The 19,905-nt window shown below is 39.6% G+C and overlaps 2 protein-coding genes across 6 annotated transcripts in view; one reads left to right on the forward strand and one right to left on the reverse strand.

The window, feature by feature from the left end:
- Window positions 1-1,253: 1,253 nt before the first annotated feature.
- rpl34 (ribosomal protein L34) lies at window positions 1,254-3,941 on the reverse strand. Its single transcript, XM_038732531.1, has 5 exons — window positions 3,855-3,941; window positions 3,331-3,402; window positions 3,123-3,222; window positions 1,556-1,659; window positions 1,254-1,382 (listed from the first exon to the last, which is right to left on the reverse strand). The coding sequence occupies exons 2-5, from the start codon at window positions 3,393-3,395 to the stop codon at window positions 1,298-1,300; spliced, it is 354 nt and encodes a 117-aa protein (XP_038588459.1). The 5' UTR covers window positions 3,396-3,402; window positions 3,855-3,941; the 3' UTR covers window positions 1,254-1,297.
- Window positions 3,942-14,830: 10,889 nt separating this feature from the next.
- LOC119913064 (sodium/potassium/calcium exchanger 2-like) overlaps window positions 14,831-19,905 on the forward strand; it is a 45,247-nt gene continuing 40,172 nt past the window's right edge. For all 5 annotated transcript variants that reach the window (XM_038732372.1, XM_038732374.1, XM_038732375.1 and 2 more), the window contains exons 1-2: window positions 14,831-14,981; window positions 16,203-17,281. In XM_038732372.1, coding sequence (XP_038588300.1) covers window positions 16,379-17,281 — 903 coding nt within the window. In that variant the 5' untranslated portion in view covers window positions 14,831-14,981; window positions 16,203-16,378. The remainder of the gene's footprint in view (window positions 14,982-16,202; window positions 17,282-19,905) is intronic.

Below are 19,905 nucleotides of genomic sequence, written 5' to 3' on the forward strand. Positions count from 1 at the left end.
ACGCCTGGGCATGCTCCTGATGAGGTGGCGGATGGTCTCCTGAGGGATCTCCTCCTTGTGGCCTGCTGGAGGTCATTTTGCAGGGCTCTGGCAGTGCTCCTCCTGCTCCTCCTTGCACAAAGGCGGAGGCAGCAGTCCTGCTGCTGGGTTGTTGCCCTCCCACGGCCTCCTCCACGTCTCCTGATGTACTGGCCTGTCTCCTGGTAGCGCCTCCGTGCTCTGGACACTACGCTGACAGACACAGCAAACCTTCTTGCCACAGCTCGCATTGATGTGACATCCTGGATGAGCTGCACTACCTGAGCCACTTGTGTGGGTTGTAGACTCCGTCTCATGCTACCATTAGAGTGAAAGCACCGCCAGCATTCAAAAGTGACAAAACATCAGCCAGGAAGCATAGGAACTGAGAAGTGGTTACCACCTGCAGAAGCACTCCTTTATTGGGGGTGTCTTGCTAATTGCCTATAATTTCCACCTGTTGTCTATTCCATTTGCACAACAGCAAGTGAACTTCATTGTCAATCAGTGTTGCTTCGTAAGTGGACAGTTTGATTTCACAGGAGTGTGATTGACTTTGAGTTACATTGTGTTGTTTAAGTGTTCCCTTTATTTTCTTGAGCAGTGTATGAATGTGGAATTTTGCCATTAGAATTAATACATTTAGATAAAGTACTTATTTTCTTTGACTTTTCTTGAGCAGTGTAGGTGTTGGTGAGTCAGGGAACCTCACTTTTCTGGTATTTTAGGGTTCCTTTCCAGTCAAAATTATTTCATTAAGTCAGTCAATTAAGTATTACCAATTCCTCTAAATGGGCTTTACAATCTATACAGGACTACTACCAACTTTAGGACTACTTTTAAACTTCAAACCGCAAGCTTCCATTTAACAATTCATTTTCTTCTATGCTTGGTTTTGTTTTGAAATCAGTAACATATAAACTCTGCATCAGTTTTTCCATCTAATATTTACAGAACCAGTAAAAATCTGTTGAAATTCTGTGCAGGTCATCACTTTGGGTAAAAAAACAACATCCTTTTATGAAACTAATGTGATTTAAAAGCTTGAACTGTAGACCATATTGTATTTGGCCTAGAGTTAAACTGAATTCATAAAAGTAGATTGTTATAATCCAAACCTTTGGCATTTATTAAAAATATTTAATAAATCAGGTGCAAGGCATTCAAAGACCATAAATCCCATTCACACAGATTCATCCTCTTCAATTAAAAGACACACTAATGACAACAAGAAATGGATGTCTGTCATTTTTTTATTGTGGCAATACAAATACACATTTTACTTAGACTTCTGGCTCTGTGCCTGAGCCTTGAGCACCTTGACGACGATCTTCTGCTCCTCAATCAGGAAAGCACGCTTGATCCTGAGAACAAATGCAAGAGACCATTTAGATACAATGCATTAGCCATTGAAAACCCACAACTCATTATTCCCATGCTCGATGATAATTTTTAGTAGTTGTACTGACAACTTGTCATTAGCTTCCACAAAGCAAATACTTGAGCCTTTCCAGTTAGATGAAGGAAAATTGTTTACCTGTCACGTACACACTTGGCGCACATTGAGCCTCCGTAGGCCCTGCTGACGTGCTTCTTGGTCTTAGAGAGCCTCATCAGAACCTGAGGTCTAACAGCCCGGATCTACAAGACAAGTACCACAATGAGACCACAGCAGGCTACATGCAGAGATTGGTAAAAGGTATCATGAACATGTTCAAATCCAGTGGCACCATTACAAAGTCTGCACGCTTAAAAACAACAAAGTCTGGATTGTACTGTAGGCCTGAAAGATGAGGTCTCAAGTACAGACAAGTTTTAAATCTGCACCAGCTTTACTGTGGTCGCAAGTGCAATACCTGCATGACTACGTAGAATTCAGTTTGCTTTAGCAATCCATTGTTTACATTGTGTGCATTTCAGGCGTAAAATACTACTTTACTTTAAAACACGACAATACAATAAGGGGAAGACCAAAATACAAGTACTAGAAGATGTATCTACATATTGGAGTTAAGAAAGCCAGTTCTGAATCTGGCTCACCAGCAGTTCTTCACTAATTTAAACAGTGCATGTTTGAGAGACCTTTCTCTGAAGCCAACTACAGCCCAAGTCGCTAAAGTTTGTTTTTGCAATTCATGTTCTGACGCTTCAGTGCTGTATGACTTGAATTTCTGAATAAATCCCCAGATTTTAGCTCACCGTGTTAAGTAAGAATGAATAACGGTTGACAGGACAGCTTATTTCCTACAAGAGCATGTGAACTAGCATGACCTCGCCAGTTTCTAAAATTTAAAGTACTAACGAATTCCTATACTGTTCAAACAAGTAATGTGTTGAGATCACTTGGCCTGCATTTCAGTCACAGTATCACAAGCCCAAAAAAAAGCAGGCTTCCTTATTAATTTGTCAAAAAGCCACATCTTCTCTTTTTTCTTAACTTGAAGTTGGTGGAATTAATCTCTGAATGGCTGCAGGCACTTACAATGCTCCCATCTTTAACTATAAGGATGCAAAGCTAGAAAAGAAGCTCATTACATTGGGTACAATGCTTCTATATCTGTGGCAGCTTGTGTCAGTTATGCAGTTTTAAGTTCAAACCTCAAGAGGGACCAACAAAGATTGTTTTAATGAACTACACTCAGACAAGATGAGCTCCTCTTGTATACTTTGATTTGCTTTTAAGTATTAGTATTGCATCCGTTTTTAAACTTCAAGGTTCCGCATTTTTCTATACAGCAAGTCAAGAGAGATGTGTTGATATATACACGCCGAAGCAAAGGCGTGCGTTTATACAGGCTACACCAGGATCGTCCATGGCATCTATTCTGTTCCTGATTACATCCAATGTGGATTACTAATTAAAATGGTAAACTCACCAGATTTAGTGAGGAAAATAAGCGGAAACAGAACTCCCTCATTAGTTCTACAAAAGGTTACATGTTAATGTCTTTATTGTTGTTTTAAATGAGACTAGTCCCATGTGGGCCCTACATATTTCAAATGTATACACTGAGTCTTTGCACAGGAGCCTAACCACACATATGCAGCATGCTGGGGGAAAAGCAGAGAGCTTTCATCAAAGTAATTACAATGGGTTTACTTACTCCACGCAGTCTTCCAGGGCAGATGCCACATGCTGACTTGGGGGCTTTACCGACCTTCTTGGTGTACAGGTACACAATACGGTTACCAGGCGTCCGAGATCTGTAGTTAGCACACAATGTTACCGTTACACAGCAGGTCACGTTGCTTTTATGTAGTCAGCTTTCCGTGCAGGTAACATAACGGAGTCGCGGCAGAAAGTTCACTTACAGTCTGGTTTTGTTGGAGGCTGTGTTGTAGGACAACCTGCGACGGTAAGTCAGGCGCTGCACCATCTTGAAGCTGGAAGCAGATACAACATTCAGTTAATGTTGGGCTATGTTGCTAACCCTGCTAGCCGTGCTACAGATGCTACGGCTCTAGGTGTCAGTGACACCGGCTAATATTGTAGTTTACAACAACACTGACAGAATTTAGTTGACCCCACTCTTTTACATCACAGGAACCGTAACTTTATCTATAACTCAAGTCGTCGGTAGGAAAACAAACATATCCAGGCCTCTCTACATCATTCATCCCACATTAAGTTGGGTGTTTAGATTGCGGCCTCAGGGACGGCACTTCTTAAAATGTCTCAGACACCAACTAACTAATAAAATCATCAAATCGTTAGAACCATAGACTTGTTCGTAGTTGTATAGTCATTGGAAATCAACTACATTTTCTTCTAAATCGTAGGATTACAGTGGATAATAAAATCATAACGTTTCAGAGGAACGCAGGCGCCGCCATACCTGCTGTCGCCGTAACCGGAAGAGGAAGGAGCTAGGCGGGGACTGCAGGTTAAAGGTCCTCACTGCCGGCTACTTCAAGTTATACCGCTCTCTACTGGTGCTTCGAGTTTACTATCAGCATTTTTTTTAATTCAAAAAAGCATTTCCCACAATGTCGAGATATTAATATACGAAAATTCGCCCATTGTGAGCTACATCGACCATTGAATTCACATTAAAAGAAACAGTAAGTCATTTTTAGTGGCTGCTCCTCCATTTATTTTGGTCACATTTAAATAACATTTAAATAAAAAAAATTACAAGAGACAGATCTGTTGAACAGGGTTAATAAAAGGAGGACATATTTAACATATTAAATTTCCCCCAAGTATTAGCGAGGGGACAGCCCCTCCAAAGAATGCAGGTTATGCCCATGTCTACTCCGCACCTTCTGAGATAAGTATAGAACAAATTTCGGGTAATTGGTGTAAGTAAGTTGTTAAATATTAACGTTAAATTGCATTAGCTGATAGCTTCTTTTATTTCGAAAATCAAATGTTCCCTGCTAGGATTGTAAAAAGTAACATGTTAGTTGTAGATTGGAGCAAATTTTTCACTTTGATACGTCATTTTTGTTGTTGTTGTTGGTCAGTGTCCAGGCCTAGAGTAACTACATCCACTGTGAGTCACCTGTTTTTTTTAATTAATGAAGCTCTACTCTTCTTGCTTTTTTTGTCATTATATATGTTTTCTTTCTTAAAGAACAAAAAAAACAAAAAAACTCCTTTAATCTGCAGTTATACTTTATGAGAGAGAAATGAAAAAGCTCACCATATCTGATTTAGGCTAGATAATTATTACCAGTGAGTGATGAGTGGTCATCTTTCTATAAAACTCTTCAAGAAATTATAAATCTCACTCTGTGATAAACCAGAAGAGAACAGATTACCAAGAAACCCTCTTAGGTGTTTAGAACCACTTAATGCAGGAAAAGCACAGGTGTAACCAACAATGTTAACAATGGCTGCCATTAATATACAAGGTCCAGTGTTCTGCTATATATGTACCTGCTTGCCTGCTGGCCCTACTGCCACATTCAAATTGACCAGAGCCATAATTATTAATTTATCTTCACCTATGATTTTCAAGTCAAAAATGCTTGCTATGAAAAACCACACAACCACAGAGCAATGTAAGTGAATCTAAAAGATGTACATTTTATTTGCAACCTGAAAAACAATACATGGATTGTCCAGTAGATGGTAGCAGTTGTACGCTAATTACCACTATCTGACAATTAACAGGGTAGCATTGTCAGTCTTCAAAACTTTGGACCAGGATGCAAATAGTGTTTTGTAATACATACATTTCTGCAAATGCCTATGTTAATACTTTGTAATAATAAACATAATTCTAGAAATATTTGCTTTTTTAAATTTAACTCCAATCTGTCTGTAGACACAATGCACATACTGAGTTCTCTTTAGTTTCAGCCATGTCCCTTTATTTTAAATAAATATATTTGGAAAAATCTTATATACTATTTCTAAAGGAGGGGGATTTTCTGTTCAACTGTGTTTGACAAGAATGCTTTTTTATGTCTCAGCTATGCTGAATTAAGTTCCAGCAGATGTCTTATAATGATAAATTCTATGCAAACAGAATGTACTATAAAGTCATCAGTAGTTAGCAAAGGGCATCATACAGAGAAAAAGAGATATTTTCCTTTTGGTTTAGACTGATATGCAAAAATAAAATGTTAATTCTTCAGTACCTCAAAATGATCAAGGCTGTACAGCCTTTTTTAAAACTAAATGCTTAGTTTAACAAAAGTCACCTAAAAAGTGTCAAAATTGCCAAAAATCTTAAATAATAAATTTGCAAAAAATGTTGCTATAAAACTTTTTACTATTTAAAAAAAAGCTTCAACTGATCACCTCTTAAAATCTTCATGTCCCTCAGCGCATTAAAAAAATGTTTTTGTCAAATATAAAGTGAATGCCATGCACACCAACAACCAATTTCCAGGTATCCTATACTGGAATCTGCAGCGTGCACTCTGTAGCTACAAAAAGGAGAGAAATGGCTCAAAATGGCTCCCTATCAAAGAGGTGCTGTGTCACAAAAAGACATTTGCCAAGCGCAGCCAACAGATGGTGAGCTTGGCATCCTTTTAGATGAAGCCTTTGGCAAAGGCAAAGTTCAGTGAAAACACCAGACTCTACAGTGTGTTGGTACATTAAGCATCCGAGTTAAGGGCACGAAACTAACTGCTTTATGCTTAACTTAGTCAGAACTACCTATGGGCCGGATTTTTTTTTTTCATTTTCATTATTTTGCATAGTTTTTTTTTTTTTGGAGATAAATCAGTAGATCTGGAAATGTCAGTTTACAATTGAACTGATAAATTAATGATGTTTGAAGTTCTAACATACTTTAATACTTACAATCAATATGTCGTCTCTTAAAATCAGTGCTGTAACCTGGGCCAGTCAGGAACAAAATTCAAATTTGTGTCTTCGTGGGAGAGAGAGTGGGAGAGAGCCGTATATTGAAATAAACATTTTGTGGAAAAGTACCTTATTTTGAGTTACAGACATGAGCAGCAAGATTTAGTAATTTTTTTCTCCAAGATGTTTTGTGTGAATGTGTGACAAGCATTAATACCAACATAAATACCCCTCATACTACGCACACTGTGAATTTTTGATTGAAAACTTTTTTTACTGGTGACCTCTAGAGGTCCAAGCTTTTGCTACGTGTTCCATTAAGGGATTGATTTGATTAAGTCCAGATGTGACGCAATTTGGGATTAACCCGTTCTTCACGAGAATCAAGTTCTTTTACAAAGGGTGCCAAGGAGATTTGCGCCGACTCCAAGGGACACTCAGCACACACACACACACACGTCCAAATAATTAGTAACATCTGCAAGCAGTCTGTCTTAATCTTGTCAGAAGTAATTATTCTAAAAGACCTCTCAATGGAATATTTAATTTAGATATTAATACAACAAAATATCAATAAATGACTGTTGGATCATTTTTAAAAAGTTTGTTTACTGGTAAGCCATCCGATTTTACCCCCCCCCCCCCTCCCATCAGTCTTGACTCTTAAAAGATGAACCATATCACCTTAAGTGCACTTGATTATGCAAGCCTCGCCGACCCCCCTCACCACATCTCCTTAGGCCTTCTGTGTAATCTGCTGAGATTTAAACCTGCTGCTCCTGTTTAATAAATCCACTGCGATTAAAATAGGATTACAGCTCTGCTTTCGCTTTCCTAATGACATCAGAGCATGAAACATTTTTCAACTTTTTTTCCCTTTTTTTTTTCTTCTCCAGTTGTTGGGTTTTTGCCCAAGCTCACTCATTCCTCCCTCCTGTTTGCCGTAACCAGACAGGCTGCAATGATTTTCAACTTCTTCCCCCACCGAAACCTCATCCCCGCAGCCCAGCAGGTCAGCCCATCTGTGGGGCTGTTGACACAAGGATTAACCTTATAATGCAGCACACATCCTGTATCGATGCTGTCCTCCTTCCATATCAGTCTTCTCAACGCCAGATAACAACCAAAGAAAATATGCTCCGGTGTCATGTTGTCGGCTTGAAGTCTACTCTTTCAACGAAGCAATCAGTATGACTCTTTTGTCCTATTTGGCCTTACGTCCTAGGTCACAAAAGTCAAAGACTGATTGGATTTTTACAACAGCTAACCTCATGATCCCAGCAGTGAAATCTATTTAAGATTATCTATTCTACTGTAATACACAATGTATCTTGACAGTCAAATGTCAAATGTTAACATGGAGTGTTTTATCGTGTAGTTTCTGCAGAACTTTCTTTGTGTACTGATGGAACAAAGGGCATGGAAGCAATCAAGTTTTTAACTATCCCAAGTTTACTGTAGCATCCTGACAAACTCTTTTATACGGTACCCTCTTACACTCTCAAACTTATCCTGGCTAAAATCTTCTAGTGCCTTCTTCGTACAACAGATTGAAGTCCACCATGCTCTTTATGCTGTATGCTGAAAGTAGTGACAGATTCTTGAGTGAGTGTTGTTACGTGCCTGTAACATCCTATTTCTGATTAAGGTTATGTTTTTCTTGTTCTACTATATCTGTTAGTATTTCCTGTTTTAATTTGATAAACTCACCTTTTATGTTGCATTTCAGATACCTCACTTCCTGCCCTTGTGTTCCCCGCCCATGAGATTACCTGCCCTGACCTGATTTGTCTCACCTGTGTCTTGTCTCTCCTCACCGGTGTATTCATTTTGCCTTTTCCCCTCTGTGTCGCATTCCAGCATTCTCCTAGTGATAGTTTTGACTTTTTTCAGTGTAGCTTGTGTTTTGGATGCTCGCATTTTATTGTTTCTCCCGAAAAAATCCCATAATTTGCCTGGCCCTCAAATATCAGTATGAATAAACGTCATGCATGGATGCAAATTTTGGCTTTTAATGTATCACCATCATTAGATAAAAAAATTCTCCACAAATCTACGGTTCAGTTTGGCCAACACTTTTGGTTTTTGACCAAATATCTGGAGATCTAATGATATTCCCATCAGCCTCCGCTGTACTTTCTGTTGACTGTTAATTAGCAAATGTTGCTAACCCATGCTAACACACTAAACTACAATTGTGAACGTGGAAAGCATCATACCTGCTAAACATGCAGCATTTTAGCATTGTCATTGTGAACATGTTCCCATGCTGACGTTTAGCTTAAAGCTTTAAGCGTTTAAGAGTAGAGAAAACTTCATGAAAAGGAGTTCTTGAATGTTTACAATAAATACAATAATACAAAATTTGACAAAAATAATACAGTAGAGCAGTTAAATGATTTAAACACATCCAAAGTAACAAAAACTGTCAGTAATTTCAGGTCTCTTTAAAAGACCTGCTTGGACTCTGAAATCCTGGCAGCACTATATATTTACATGGACCAAGGGTAAAAGCAGGGTCTCACTTTCACACTGGGTGCTCGTATCTAATCAGCTCCTGCACTTAGTAATCAGACATGTCCTTGGATTATCAATTCATTAATCTCTTTAGCGCTAAAATGAATATTCCCATCCACCCTTGGTTTTCAGATAAAATGGTCTCTCCCGCTATGCCTTTGAACAATCTTGCTTGTTTTATAACTCAGAGGCAGACCATTTGTCTTTTGGAATACATTTACTCAGCCGTTTTAAGAGCCTCATTGATTCACTATTTACTACCTGAGCATCCCATTGGTGCCTATGCCCATTTTGTTTTGCTGACCACATTTTCCTAAGGGGCAGGTGGTCTGTCCAAGCCTCTTTGTACAGACTTGTGGTGGTACTGGTGGTGGTGGTGGTGGTGGTGGTTGGGGGGGGGGGGTGCTAATGTGAGGCTTTCAACATCTAATCCACAGCAAGTCTCTTAGAAAAAGCTTATTTGGGACTCTCAAATTTCACTGCTTTCCTCATCTGCAGGACCAAACAGCCTTTGGTAGTTGTTATTAACAAAAAAAATTACTTGTTTAATACAGCTACGGCAATACCTTGCTTCGGGCAATTGTCCTTCCCTCTTCACTGGAAAAACTTGCTTGGTTATCATCACCCTATCTGCGTGCCCGCCCCATTGCTGACAAATCCATACAACTATGTGCAACACAAAGGCTCGGATTTAGCTGCCGGGCCAAAGCGAGGGTGGGCCAGGTGGGGGGCAGGGCCAGCATGGAAATTTCTGTTGTTTTTGTCACAGCACAGATTTCAGACAAATCAAAACAACTGCCATCCTCACCCCTTCCTCCCTACCACAACCCACATGACCTGTGACCAGTCATCACTTTTATGCTGGAAATGCAACCAGATCAGGAGTGGTCAGTGCGGTGGTGTGGAGGAGAGGCTGCGTGAGCACTGGGGGCCATTGTTTAAAAAGAGCTGACAGCCTGGATGTGATCTCATTTGATAGGCAAAAATATTGGCGGATCTAATTTGGAGAGCTGGGGTCACAGGCCCAGAGTCCGCTTTGTGATGATGATGTGTACTGATCAGACACAACGTATGATTATATATGGATCAGCTATTGTGTTATACGCTCACTATTCAAATCACTATATCACATTTCCCTGAGGTCAGTTTGACAGGACAGCCACTGGTATTTTCTTGTTGAAAAACCTGGGACTGGTTGGCGAGGATGCCCACTTGCGACAGGTCCTGTATGGAGACCAGTGCATTATGGATGCATGAGGCAATCAAACTCAATCACTTTGCAACGAAATTAATAATGTTCTGGGAGTGTGACTGAATTTCACTGCAATTTGGCCCTGTGAGAGGGGAATTATGATTGATATTACACAGTGGAGGTGAAATAAGCTTACTTACTTTTTTTGATGAAAGTTAGCTGGCAAGATAAATACCATTGTCATATCTGTCCAGTAAATTTAAGGCCAGTTAGCTTAACTGACAACCTCAAGATAACAACACGATTTCAGAAAGTCACTGCTCCCGGCCCAAGCATAGTCTGGCACATAAACCCTCATAAACTTGCTTTTATAAGGATTAAGCTAGCTGTTTACCTCTGTTTCCAGTCTTTATGCTAAGCTATGCATTTGTATTTACAGACAAATGTGAGGGTGGTATTGATCTTCTCATCAAGCTCTGTCTCCACAAGAAAGCAAAGAAGTGTATTTCCCAAAATGTCAAAATATTGCTTTAATTTTTGATAATAATGACAGAAGAGTTTCATTCAAATGATTTAATCATATTTCAAAGGACATTCAGAGGGGGTTTTATTATAGTATCATTAATCAGCTAATGTAGCTCGAAAACTCTTGACCAGTATGAACCACAAGGAACTAAAACATCTGACTATTGATAATCTGAGGTGTTTCTGTTTCCTTTCAGATAACAAGATGCAGATACATTTAGGAAGCAGATGAGAGCAGAGGAGAGGGTGCAATCAGTGAGGTCACTCATGATTTATTATACAGCATAAGCCATTAATGTCACACATACTTGTCACACTGTGTGGAGGTTGCATGCCTGCATCCAACAGGGTTTGGTAATGCTAAGTGGCTCGGAGGCATTATTTGACATTGGGGGGAAACATGGCGACATGGAGCTGTTGGGATAATGATTATGTCAGATGAAGGCTTGGTATCTGTTGACATATTCAAAAATGAAGCAATTGGCTCTCCCACACTGTTAAAACTGTTACTTGGATCTAACTCAATAAAATTAAGACAACATTTTCCAACTATTTTTTTCAAGTTTAGTGAACTAACTGATATTTTGAGTAAAGACAACTTAATAATGTGAATTTCAATGTATGCAAAAATATTAAGTAGCATTTTCAGAAAAAGCCAATAAATTGAGTACTATCAATGTAGAAAATATCATCATTTTATACACATTAAACTTAATTAAAATAGGTAACTTTTAAATGAAAAAAATAAGTAGATAATGTTCTGATTTATTAATTTTGATCAATTTACCCTTTCTTTGTTTTGAAAGTGTAAATAGCTTCAAATAAATAGTTGCTACTATGTCAATTTCCAACATTTATTAAATCATTGCCATATCCAAAACAGTAGCAATGAGCTGGACAGTATAAACATTGGTATTCAGGCATTCAAGAAAACATGCCCTCAGCAAATAAAGTGCAGGTTAGTGGAACACCTTCACAGTACAGTTCTGTGTACATAATGTTACAAAATTTTAAAATTAAGTAACAATTTACAAACCAAATTCAAAATGAGCAGGATAGTGTTAACAATCAATAACATCTATTCATGCATTAAAAAAAGCATGACCTCAACTTATAAAGTGCAGGTTAGAAGAACACCTTCAAAGTATATTTTACTGTGTGTACATACATAATATTAAAACATTTTAATATCAAGTTAACAGGCACTTGCTATTTTTCTAACAATTCACATACCATATCCAAATAATGAGCTGGACAGTATAAACAATCAAGAACTTCTGTATTCATGTATTAAACAAAACACCTCAGCTTGTAAATAGTAGGTTAGTAAGAAACCTTAAAAGGATAGTTAAGAATTTTCATTTTGAAGTGAACTATCCTTTTAACAGTACAGTGTGAACATAATATTGAAACATTTTAACACTAACATTACAGGTCACAAGCATGACCATCTGACCTCAACTTGGCCTACCTTCACAGCGTGTGTGAATATTTTGAAACATCTTTAGTCAAACATCTCACTGATCTCACCTACTGACCAGTTTTTAAAGTGCAGCTTCACAGCAGGTCTATTTTGTGTGTATAAAATATAATTACTTTTTCACACCAGGAAGTATGACCTGTGTACAGTATAAAACATGACAAGGATAAACCATTACAACACCCTGAATGTCCAATTATGTCCAATATAACATTGGACATAACACCCATTATGTCCAATGTATAATGATGTTGAACAGACAAAGAAAACAGCTGTTCACAAGTGCAGTGACAGTCATGTCTGAGTGCCTAGGCAAGGAGTTTGTTTTTCAGGGTCATGAACTTGGGGCTTGGTTTTGGGCGCAGTGTGTCAAGTCCCACGAAAAGTCTTTGAAACACCTCAAATGTTTTGGAAAGCTTGGATGGATACTCAAGATTAAGTGCATATGTCAACCCAAGCAGGAAGCAGCATGCTTTGGCCAGGTGGCCAAGGACTGGTATTCCCTCAATGATGATTCCTACTGCATCTGGCTCACGGCAGACATAGATGCTCATGTTCTTAATTTTTAGGTCCTCATGAACAGTGGTCTCTGCAGCCCCCTTTTGAGATACAAGATAAAGTATTTAAGACAAACAATCTCATTTATTAAGAAAAATAAATAAATGCATAAATAATCCACTACCTGCCAAATGCTGGTTCATTCAGTTCAAATTAAAGGGTAACGCTGGCCAAAATTTAACCTAGGATATTTTTGTTAATCTACCAGAGTCATTCTTTCTTGTAAAAGCATAATTAGAATGGAAATGAGCACCACCGTTGAGGTGTGTTAACCGCGGGCGGTGTGGGTGTATTTCAGGCTATGTGCTAATCCACATTAGCTAACAGTGCCCACACTCATAGTTGCAAATGTTTGCTCCCTCATCAATGTGGTTTTGGTTAGATTGTGTGGATTGTGTACTCGCCAAAGTAACTGCTGCACTGGAACATTAACATTCATCTCCAACCGATGATAATCAGTAATCACTTAACTTAGCTAACGTTAGCTGTGGCTACGTGTGTCTGTCGTAGCTTCGACAGCGTTGGCAGTGGACTCAATGTTTTTGAAGAAGTTACAAACACCTCTGAAACATTAAACTATCACACAAAGACAACATTACTTATACAACGCGCACACACGTAACGTTAGATTAATACAGTAACTTATGTGGCTCAAGTTAACAAACTGTTTGACAGAGCGATTGTGCAGCACAAAGACGTTAATTAGGGTAAAATCTCACTTTTAACAATACAAAGAGTTACTTACTTATGAGGTACGTGAAGTATTATCCGGCTCTTTTTGAAAACTCAAAAAACAAAGAAAGAAAAATAAGTTTTTAAAATTAAGTTATAAGGACAATAGCACTGAACAACTTTTTACAGTGCAGTTGGTATGGGAACCATTTTTCTAAATAAATAAAAAATATTAAAAGGTTTTGCTTTCCTGCTGAGAAACTGTGAAACGTTCACTGCGAAGCTTGGAGTCATCAGCCTGTTAGTTTAGCTTAGCATAAAGACTGGAAACAGGGGGAAATTGCACTATTGTCTCAATCTGTCTGTTCTGTTTATAGTGTGTATATATGTGTTCTCTGTACTGTCTCTCTATCCTGTGTTTGATTTTATTACTGTATTATGGTGTATTATTGTATTAGTAAGCACATCGGGAGCACTGTTCAATCCAGAGTCAAATTCCTTGTATGTGTACACATACCTGGCAAATAAAGCTGATTCTGATTCTGAAATGGCTAGCCTGGCTCGTCAAATGCTGACAAAATCCATCTACAACACTACCTCTAAAGCTCACTAATTCACTCGCTATAGGCCTATCTTTGTTTGTTTCATTTGTTGCCTACAAAAACCAAAGTGTGAAAATTAAGTGGTAGACTCCAGGAAGTCACTGCAACCCACAAAGAAACAGTCACACATAGCTTGTAGGCCTAACCCCCATCCCCCCACCCCCCCACCCACAAACCACCGCATTTTTGTTTTACAGTTAGGTTATTGTATGGAATTAAAAACGAAATATAATTAGTGTAGAAGTGCTGGTGGACAGACTTTGTTACTTTCAGACAGTCAACTTTCAGACTAGCCCCTGTATCCAGTCCTCCTACGCTAACCAGCTGCTGGCTACAGCTTCTTATTGAACATCTAGGCCTTCATGAGAGTGAAAGTGATCAATCAATCAAACTCTTGGCAAGATCGCAAATATGCGAATTTCCCTAAATGTAAAAAGTAAAAAAGGGAAAAAAGAAATAGGCCTATAGGCTAATCTAGAGTAAGAAGTATAATTAGGCTATGTTAAATCAGTGATGCGGCACCTTGAGCTTCACCATGACAGCGTTGTCTCTGAGAAAGGGATCCATCACTTGCATAGTCTACAACCTTGAAATGACCTAAGGCTAAGCTACACATACATTAGCAACTGGACTGGACAAGCGTATCCACCTGTTCCGTCCTGAGAGGAATCATACAATAAAAAATACAAATCAGTGAAAATACTGCCTTTACTTATGTAACCACGGCAACTCCTCCCTCAAAATACAACATCACCACAGCCCCCACCGCTTGAACCCAGCAGGAAAGAATCCGCTTTCTGCCGCTTACCTGGCTTTATTAATAAACCAACCGGTTCACGTGGTCAGCCCAGCCCAGCACAATATTCTGCTACAATAGCAAGGTATTTTCGACCGGGCGATTTCACCCCCCCCCCCACCCCCTCTCATCCGAGACTGGAGAGATGCTGCTGCTGCTGTGAGGGAGAGAGGTGAGCGCAGTTGGAAAAGCATCCCACCCCTCCACCACCACCCCCAGTCCTAAGCTCCTCCTCTGTCGTCGGAGAGCGGGGACCGGTCACATTTTGCTCAATGAGAGCGAGAGGGCACCGGAGAGGATTTCCTAATTTCAACCTGCTGCCGTTCCGTGCGGCTGTTTTCTCGCCTCTGTCAAAGGTAAGGCATGACACCGTCTGCAGCCTCTCCGCGCATCATGCACCTCGCCACGGAAACTAATGTTGGGCTGTTTTTGTTCGGGGGATGATGGTTAGCTGTTGGTTGTGTGGTGGTACAGCTGAAAGGACGAAGGCATTATTGAAGGGCAGACAGGGAAAAGAGTTGTCAGTGGAACGGGCATCGCAGACACACGCCGTTCAGCTAAAGGCAGCAGGCTGTGCATCATTGAAAAGTCAAACAGGACAGGATGTGTGTGGTTTTTTAATCTGCTTTTACCTGAGCAGCAGCGTCATTGCGTTTACAGTTTTCACTGACTGCAGCCAAGTGATGTCCGTAAACCGCCGGCCTTCAAATTTCGTGATATTTTCACAGGTAAAAACAGCAGGTTCCCGATTTTTGACTGCAGGTTGTCTCAATTTTAAATTAAAATTGTTAAACCGGCAAAAAATCGGCCCATATAGCCTAAGTTCTAAAGTCTGTTGCTGCATCTTGTGGTTTGATTGAATTTAAAATCACTTAATAGGCCTTGCTAATGTAAGTCTTAAGGCCACAAAATGACCACAATGGACGTAAATGTTTAAATGTAAGATGTTATACATTCTTGATTTATTGCAGAATATGTGCATTTCGTCTTAATTATATAGATTTATGTCAGAGATCTGTGAATAACAAAACTGAGACCATGGGATGATTTTAAAACTCAATCAAATATGCATTTTAAGCGGATTCCACGTGTCTGCACTACATTGTAACTGGGAATTTCCTGTTTAATTTGTAAATGTAGCTCTTTTTTTGCCAGTAGTCAGGGTAGATCCTGATATGCAGCTGACTTTTTGTACAGCGACATTGATTACTGGTTAATCTAGCCATTGTTTATTCAGTTATTTATTTGAAGTTCCTATAGGCTAAAGAAAAAACAATTGTCAATCACACATTACAAGTCTGTATTAATTAATTAATTAATGTTTTACATCAAAATTGACAAAGACTGACGTTACTAAGTAATCCATTAATCCTCTCTGTTGTAACTTTGTCAGTTTCATGTCAGTATGTTTCTGTAGTGATGCAACAAAGACAGATCTTTAAAATACACTTTGTGTACTCAATTTCCAAACAGCCTTTTTAATTTGATGGTATTTTGTTGTTCATTTGACACTCTTGAGTTTCTTTCCCAGCTCAGTAATATTTTTTTCTCTTCATTCTCTTGACATTGTCCAACAGAGGCTAATATGAAGACATCAATTGGCAAACCAGACCCTGGAAAGCACCTACAATCTATTCAACTAATTTGAAACTGAAGACAACACCATGCGTTGTCTGCGGTAAAAACCCTGTTCTCCACTCTCCCCACTTCCTACATAGCCTTTGAGAGTGAGCATACCACGAGCTGCACAGACATGGGTTCAGATCAACCCTGCATGGATTCACCAGAGCTTAGGCCCACGTTGGGCGCTGCCTGTAAGCGGCAGGGCCACCGGTGTCTGCGGAAAAGGCTGAGGCCAGTGCGAATCTTAGGGTTCGTCTTCAGCTTGGTGGCCTTAAGTGTCGTTTCCTTCAGTGCCTTGACCTGGAGCTCAGGGGGTCTCAATGAGCCAGTGCTCCCCCAGGAGAGTCTCCACCAGTTGGCCCCCCACAGGACTCTTCTTTTCACCCAACACCAGGGGGACCCCAATGTGTCAGCTGACATGCCAATAGCCATGAAATCTACAGCAGACAGCAACGAGAGCCAGGGGGATTACCCTCCAGACATTTTCACCCTTGAGGAGAGGCGCCAAGGCGCAGTGGTCCTCCACATGTTTGGCATGATCTACATGTTCATCGCCTTAGCCATAGTGTGTGATGAGTTCTTTGTCCCAGCGCTGACAGTCATCACGGAGAAGCTGAGCATTTCGGATGACGTAGCAGGTGCAACCTTCATGGCGGCAGGCGGCTCAGCACCGGAGCTCTTCACCTCCATCATCGGCGTCTTCATCTCACACAGCAATGTGGGCATCGGGACCATTGTAGGCTCAGCTGTCTTCAACATCCTCTTCGTGATCGGGATGTGCGCCATCTTCTCCAAGGAGATCCTCAACCTGACGTGGTGGCCACTCTTCCGCGACGTCTCCTTCTACATCATGGATCTGATCTTGCTCATCATCTTCTTCCTGGATAACATCATCTCCATTTGGGAAAGTGTCACACTGCTCTCAGGCTACGCTGCCTACGTGATCTTCATGAAGTTCAATAGCACAGTTGAGGGCTTCATCAAGGGTTGCATGAACAAGAACCAAGTGGTAGAAGTGGAAGTACAGCCCAAGGTGAGATGGTTTCTTGATCCGTATTCTTTTTCTCCCACTTTACTTCACCGTTGTCTCCTGTGAATACAATTTTATATGAAAAGTCAGACTATGAGGAAGTTACATTAGGTGTGCAGTAATTTGTTTTAGCATTTTGGTTGATAGAAATTACCTTCAATGTCTCCTTTGGCATCAGAACACACACACACTCATCCTTTTACACAGCTGATGAATGAAGACTTACTTGGTTGTTTAATTTGAGACAAAAATGCAACCGATTTGTGTGTGGCTTTTTTATTTCAAGCATCTTTTATGTTCTCATCAACCTAACAGAAACCCCTTTAGTGTGTAGTATTTTCAATAATTAAACTGACCATTGTCCATTGACGTGGTTCAAGCAATGCTGCACAGAGCCGGCATACAGTATTCCACTGTGGGATTAATAAAATGCAGTCAAATGTGTAATACTGGGTTAAGCTCTACAAATTGCGTCCCAGTCTGACAAACAAATCCCTTGGAAAATCTCACGAGCAATTTTTTTCCCAGTTAAAGATTTCCCATATACTGTAAACGCTGTATTTAAATTGTTGCATAAAAGTAAACTACACGCAGCATGAAGTGAACCACAGACAGTAAATGGCTTCAGAATTGCTACGGTTGTCGAAGGAGTTTATTAATGTACAGTCATTTAGTGCAATATTTTAAACAGTGAATACTCCATAGATAAAAGTAGAAATAATACATCACATAACATTTGTCCCCTCAATGACAATTGAGGGCGAAAGACACTACAGTGCAATTTGATACTGGTGTAGAGATTATCTGAACGGATTTAGGTTTCTTTGTGACATGAAATGGAAATGAAATTTTGAGGAAGTTCTATTGTAAAAGCTTTAATTAAATCGGGATTTATTCTAAGTACATAAAGGATATTTAAACTGCAGGTTACACAATGTAGGGGGAAAACTCTCGAGGAAGTAATTTGATATGGTGCGTGTAAAACCAAAATGCTAAAATTAGAGACTGAAGTCATTTTAAAAGCAAGCATGAAAATACTTATTTTTCTGTAGGTCCAATTTCTGCCACACTAATTAGGGCTTATGCGCATGAAAAGAGGGAGAAGCGATGTGCACAGGCTGAGTACCAGAGAAGACTCAGGTGACCTTGAGCTGCAATGGATTCTGGGTACTAAGGCCAACAGAACCTGTGTGTGTGTGTTGAAAAACAACTTTTGATGGGGGGGTAGTGTGAGACAGATGAGTCGATCAAACCCCACCATCATGTCTCATCCCCTACAACGCTTACAGCAGATTGAGTGTCTCCTCTCTCTTGCATCTTTCAGCACCCTGCTTTGAAAACATATTAAATATTAACAAAAAATGAATTAAAGGTGTCCAAAATTACAGTCTAAAGCAATTATTTTACTAAATATAGGTTGTGGAATAATCTGCTTTTATTATGTCGTCTAGGTCTACAGGGTTAATAGAACCAGAAAGGCACAAATATTATTAGAATATAATGATCCAAACACCCTTTTTCAATCGCGCTTCAACACTTTGGGGACGCATGTATTTCAAGACACGAGTGTTATTTTGAGATCTAATTGGCAATTTAGCAGGCGTGTGTGTGTGTGTGTGTGTGTGTGTGTGGACATGAGTAATGGAGAGTAAAACAGCAAGGCAAGGATGAGTGAGTTTACTCATTAAAGTGTCCTGCAAAATATGATCGAGGGTCTGGTTTTAGCCTTTATTTATTTTTTTTGTCTTTCTATTTTTAAGTGACATTCACTACTTTGAACTGAGATCAGCTTTTTTAATCGCTTAAGTGTCATAACAGAGCTCCAAGGTGTCCTTAATCCTCCATAGAGTCCTGTTCAGGTGTAAAGAATTGCTTTGTAAGGACAATAGGGTGTAATTCGACGCCACGTCCTTTAACTAAATACTTGATTAAAACAGGCTTCCCTGAGATTATTTCATGCGTTATGATATTGGGATGTCCTCGCTGTGTGTCACATTGCTGCCATAGACAGAAACACAGGCAGTCAGCAGCAAAAGAGAAGTGGTGTTGTGATGTCACCCAGATAAAAGTGTGTGGGTTGCCTGGTTGGTAATTGGCAGTTCGCCATCAACAATGTACGCTATGTAAAATTTGATTCTGAGAGTAACATGGACCGCTGCCTTTCGTCTCATTACGTAACTGCTTGTACTACAAAATGAAAAGTTTCTTTTGCGTAACTTGTTTATTCTGCTCCTGGTAAGATAAAAATAGATGGCTTTGTTTCGCTTATTTTCTGGAAAAGTAATGCCTTAGCTCGCAGGCAGAGCTTTAAGTGGTGAGAGCTGGGCTTGCTTTTCCATCATTTGACGGATCAGAGGTGTCATTTTTTTTTTTTTTTTTTTTTAGCCCCAGGATGAGGTGTAATATTATCAATACAACACAAACAGAACTGTCATGTCTCCGTGTGGATGCTGGGTATATTTAAAGCCATTGTTTTATAGCAGTTCAGTGGCCTCATTAAATGTAGTCTGCAATAATCTCTCAATCCAGTTAACGCAACCATGAATGCTCCATAATAGCGTGCACTTACACTCACTTGGAATTACAGTAAAATAGGATGGCAAAGGCTTTCAGCACATAAAATTCTA

This window comes from Micropterus salmoides, unplaced genomic scaffold (assembly GCF_014851395.1).
Source record: "Micropterus salmoides isolate LMB-PRFRI ecotype aquatic unplaced genomic scaffold, ASM1485139v1 Ms_hic_scaffold_2, whole genome shotgun sequence".
Classification (NCBI taxonomy): Eukaryota; Metazoa; Chordata; class Actinopteri; order Centrarchiformes; family Centrarchidae; genus Micropterus; species Micropterus salmoides.